This window comes from Pygoscelis adeliae, unplaced genomic scaffold (assembly GCF_000699105.1).
Source record: "Pygoscelis adeliae isolate BGI_AS28 unplaced genomic scaffold, ASM69910v1 Scaffold546, whole genome shotgun sequence".
NCBI classification, from domain to species: Eukaryota; Metazoa; Chordata; class Aves; order Sphenisciformes; family Spheniscidae; genus Pygoscelis; species Pygoscelis adeliae.
Window position 1 is genome coordinate 413,989 of NW_008824951.1, and position 5,112 is coordinate 419,100.

At 47.9% G+C, this 5,112-nt stretch overlaps 2 protein-coding genes across 4 annotated transcripts in view; one reads left to right on the forward strand and one right to left on the reverse strand.

The window, feature by feature from the left end:
- The window catches only part of LOC103918309 (chromosome unknown open reading frame, human C1orf228), a 9,785-nt gene extending 8,149 nt beyond the window's left edge, over positions 1-1,636 (forward strand). The window contains exons 9-10 of the mRNA XM_009325606.1: positions 842-947; positions 1,605-1,636. Coding sequence (XP_009323881.1) covers positions 842-947; positions 1,605-1,636 — 138 coding nt within the window. The remainder of the gene's footprint in view (positions 1-841; positions 948-1,604) is intronic.
- The window catches only part of KIF2C (kinesin family member 2C), a 19,371-nt gene continuing 15,895 nt past the window's right edge, over positions 1,637-5,112 (reverse strand). For 2 of the 3 annotated variants that reach the window (XM_009325602.1, XM_009325601.1), the window contains 4 exons: positions 4,369-4,471; positions 4,175-4,291; positions 3,678-3,804; positions 2,254-2,330 (listed from right to left, as the gene is read on the reverse strand). In XM_009325602.1, the coding sequence (XP_009323877.1) occupies positions 2,254-2,330; positions 3,678-3,804; positions 4,175-4,291; positions 4,369-4,471 (424 nt within the window). Of the gene's footprint in view, positions 2,331-3,677; positions 3,805-4,174; positions 4,292-4,368; positions 4,472-5,112 lie in introns of all 3 variants that reach the window. The other variant, XR_663686.1, reaches the window with a different exon arrangement.

Genomic DNA, 5,112 nt, shown 5'->3' on the forward strand with positions numbered 1-5,112 from the left:
ATTTCCCGTTGTGGAGGAGTGCGTAAAGAAGGCACTAGGACACATACCGTTCCAGCACTTTATGGTAAACATGCCTCCCTTACAGGATTTATTTGTGGCCCTAGGACCTTGGTCTGTTTTGCAGGGATGTAGGGACTGGATTTCTTTTCACAAGAAATTCAGTCTTGCATGAGAGCCCAGAAATAAACCGAGCCACCATTTGAGAAGTGCTCACATTCAATCTCGGTGTTCAGGAAGATATTTGCTCTGACAGCCCCAAGACAGAGCAAGGAGGGATCTCAGACTACTGCTACTTCTGTGGCAGCGGGAACTTGATGTCAGAAGTTGTGAGCTGGAGGGCCACTGAGGCAAGAGGTGAACTGAGCTCCTCCAAATCAGGTCTCTCCTGACTCTAGCTCCTGGGGTGGAGATACAGATTAGTAAGGTTAGGTCCAGGGAGGAAAGGTGGAACAAATAAGGGACAACATTTTGTTCCTTGCACCCAGGCCCATCCTTACTCACCCCAAGACACCACTGGGCAAGACTGGATAATCCTCCTGAAGTGGAACAGGACTGCCTTGCTTTAGTCCAAACTCAGTAGGGTATAACAGCCCTTTTGCTCTGGATGTGCCATCTTAACATGATGCAGGTAGAGCCCAGATACAAGTCAGCTTTGACAGTTCAGAGGCCCTTAGAGTGCCCAGCCCCACACTGCTTCCAGCACCTGAACTGTTGATTGCAAAGTGCCCCAGCTGTGGGGGAGGATCCTGTTGGGGTTGAAGTATCCCATCTCTTAGCTGCTTGTCACTACTGCTGCTTGCTCACATCCCATTAAGATCTTAATTCTTGCTGCCTTTTCCAGGACAGTCCTGAGACCTGGTACACAAAAATGGATCCAGTCCAGGCTGAAGAACTGGCCTCCAATACAGTAGACATCCCCAGAGACATAGCAAGGATGCAGTCCACAGGTGTGTGCAGCGCTGGGGGCACAGTCACTTAAGTTACACCCTTTACTTTCAGGGGCAGAAGGCAGCTCAGGAAGCAGGAGACCAGGGTAGGGGGTCTAGGGAAAAAGGGAGTAACAGTAGAAGGATCTCTTTGTAATCTGATGTTTGTGTAGCGGCATCCTGTGTTGTGGGACCCAGAGCTCACAGCGCTGTTTTGTCCTTTTAGAGACAAACCCTGGAGTGAGCTGAACAGGAAACGGAGGGCAGCAGCACATGCCTCACATCTGTCCTCCCCAACCCTGCCCCTCTGCCTGCTCCTTCCCAGAGGACAGACTGTATGGGGCCATCTGGACCCAGGTTGCACACAAGGGCCATGACAGCACCTTGCTGCACCTGAGCCAGTGGCCAGCTTTGCACTTCTGCCCTCAAATACACACGTTCAGTAGCCCACCAAAGTCTGTATTTTATGTGGCATGTTAGCCATGGGAAATATATGTAAAAGTGTGAAGTAACATCCTGGGGCTGTCTTCAAAGCCTAAGTAAACTCCAATGGTACAAGGGAGTCTCACAGGGCCCTTCCTACTTACCTGATGTCATAAGAGCTGAGCCACTCACTACATGCTGAGCTTAGCTCAGGTGCAGGATAGGCACCCTCTAAACCAGCTTCCCCCTTGCTAGGCAAGTTCCACCCAGCAGGATCTCAAAATTGAGACAAAATTTATTTTCAGTGATTTTTTTGTAAACATTACAAGTGTAAAGACTTTAAAAAGAAACTTCATCCAAGAAATCAGCCTCTCTCTACAACACCAGCCAGTCTTTAGGGGCTGTTAGACTTTACCAAAATCAGCAAGGAATATATTTTATAAGATAGAAGATAATTAAATCCAGGAACATTTATTTATCAAACTTCTTAAAATACTGAGTTTTTACAATTACATATAGTCCATTTTCTTTCTAGAAAAGCCAGACTTGCAGCAGTTTTGCAATGTTTCAAGCACATCTGGAAAGGTTATACGTACACTAGAAAACTATACATGTGTTTCTAGTTCTATTAGAGGAGACCATTGTCACTAGCAAAGGGCCAGATGCTAGACACATCTAGCAGACTCTCAGGCCCCCCTCCCCAAGCCTTGCAGGGGGTGTGTTTCTAGCACTCTGCTGAGTGCCCCGACACCAGGCCGTGAAGAGAGAGAGGCTGCCGTGTTCACTGCCCTCAGGCACACATAACCTGCAGACACTCCACCACATTTAAAATAGGAGTTACACAAACCACTGACAAACATGCAAGACATACAGAAGACTGCTTGTGAACCAGGTTTTGCTGTATTTAAGGCCTCTGCCGGCTCATCTGCTTGCTGGCTTGCTCCTCCAGTTGCATGGCAGTCCCCAGGGCATCCAACGTTTCTGTGAAGGACGACAGTGACAGGGTGACTGACCTGGAAGCTGAACTCCCCAGCCCAGCTGTCCCCCGCAGCAGCTCAGCAGGGCTCTGCAAGGGCCACAGAGGGAAGTGAACTGGGCAAGAACTGCTCAGCCAACATCAAATCCTGCCTGGTCCCACAAAGCTCTTCAGCTGTACTTGTTCATTTCTGCTCATCAACAGTACTGATGAGTACAAACTTTGTACTTTTGCAGTACAAACTAGATGCCACTAATGCAACCACCCCAGAGGGCCAGATTTCCCTGGCCTAAGAGGCATAGAGGGTAGCAGGGCATTTACCCTTGTTATCTTGTCACCACTCCTCCATGGTGAATGGAGGGATACAGCTCTCAGGCTGCATTTGAGATGGGAGGACAGCCGGGGCTGTTCAAGAAAAAAGCCGCTACTGCAGGTTAACATTCACTTTGATGCCACAATTTTCAGCCTCATTAAAATAAAAAACCCTCACAGCCCTGTTTTTGAGGCAAAGGCTGTGCCAGCTATAATGGCTCAAGTAGCAATCAAAGCCCAAGTTACTGCAACAGTGGCAGAAAAGTAGCAGTTACCAGTGTAGCTTCCCCTGTCCTAATCAGGCAGTCTGTGTAGCTGGCACTCGTTACCATGTGTTAGCCAAGCTCATGCCTCTGCCTTGCTGCCTCTCTACCACCGCTTCAACCAGCATGATCCAAACAAAGCCAGGCAGTGCTCAGGGAACAGGCAGCTGTCATCCTACACAGAGCTGGGAAGTCTCCAAACTGGGTCAGAACTGAACAGTTGGAAGGATTTTGTTGCACATTAAATAATGCCCTTACTAAGGCAAAGGCATGCCAAACGCAGGTGCTGGCAGACATGGCATCTCAGTATATGCCTGGCAGACATTTGTTGTAAGTGGATGGGTATTAAGGCCTGATATCCATGAAAACAGGAGTGGAAACAGTGGGCATACCCTATGAATCCCTAGAACATGGCACTAGGCCCTACTTCTCAAAGTCTGTTTTCTGGCCAAGGCAAAAGGTAAACTATATAGCCAACTAGCCAAACAGACTTCAGCTCATCTGCTCTTGGTGGATATTGCATTCTGCTCAAGGGAAGGCAGTTTTATATGGCAGTGCAAAGCGAGTGGAAGTTACTAGCCAAAAATTTTACTTTGGAAAGTGCAAACAATAGGACATTTCAGATCTGTCCCTATGATCACCTAGGAAAGTGATCCAAACCGTAAGCTATGCAGAAGGACCGGGTGCTCAAACCCCCACAGGTAGGCTGGTGCTACTTTTCAGGTCTTTGAAAAAAACATTAGTGACAGTGCTAGTCAGAGACAGGCACTAACATACCTCTGACACTAAAGAAGTTTCTTGAGTTCTCCTCTACGAAGTGCTTAGCTCTGCTCACAAAGGTCTCGAGATCATAGTCTGGTTGCTCTGTGATTCCCAAGAGGTAGTCAAGTTCAGTCGTCATTCTCTATATTTACAAGGATAACAGCGATGAGAAACTGACTTTCTGGAAGTTCAGTTAGTTTCTTCAAATCTGGCACACCAATCAACAGAGCTGAGCTTCTACAGACCAGTACCAGTCAGTGCTCATTAGCAGCAAGTAGAGGTTGCTAGTTGGAGGGGAAGGGGGACCAGCTGGCCACAAGCACTGAAATGCCCCAGTTTAACTAGCTGGGCAGGAAACCACAGGAAAAAGTTGGCAGTGAGGAAAAAGTAACACCACAGACAGCATCTTGCAGTACAGCCCGCAGCCTACCCCGCAGCACTCTGCACAGACGAGGCAAGGTGCTATCAACATGTAGAAGGCAGCCTGGGCTGGGCCTGCCTCTTCCACATACCTGTCTCAGTTCTCTAAGCTGTTCTACAACCTTCTCCTCCCGTTCACTAATTTGAGTCATAGCCTCACGAAAGTTGAACATGTGGGGAGAGATATCTTCCTCCTCATCCTTGGAGAGCTGCAAGAAACAGCCCAAGTAAGAACAGCAAGTTGTTCCCAGCTTTGAGATCTGTTCAGCCCACTGCACGCACATACATTGTAACCTGAGCCTTCTCCACTGGTCTCTGTTTCCTCATTCTCAGTCTCCATCTGATTCTGTGTTTCACCACCTCCATTATGAGGGCTGAGCTCTTTCACTCTGCAACAAGAAGATTTGTCACTCAAACGCTCCTTCCAGCAGTTTCTGGGCTACAGCATCACAAAACAGCTACTGCAATCAATCAGTGCTCAGCAAGAAACATCTGGCTGCACTTAAGTTGCACATTACCACCCCCAGAACAAGCTCACATGGGCAGAAACCCCAGAGGGCTGTGGGAAGGAAAGCTGAGAGATGTTTGTCTCCATGCTCTATCTAGGACCTCTCCTGGAGAGAAGCCTCCAAGTACCCAGTGCTAATTGCCAGCAACGCCTTTCACAGAAGCTGTTTTCCACATGTCAGCTTGGTCTGTCATGACCAACTAAGAGAACTTAGTATGGGAAGGAAAGGAATAAGGTTGATTTTTCCCAGAGACCCACTGTGCCAGAATAGGTCTATAATAAGGATAAAAGCCATGGCTGATGACATGGTACTAGAGGTAGATGTCAGATACCAGCTGGGCATTTCATTCCAGCTACTAGCATCAGCTTCACATTTCCAGTGAGTTTCAGCCTAATACCCCCTTTCTTATAGCTTGAACTTGCCTTGCGCATTGGCTAAGAACCCAATGGGCCCAACTCAAGACTACAGTCTTACTGAAGCACGCTACATCAGATGTTGTATTTTGTCCTGTATTTCCAGGT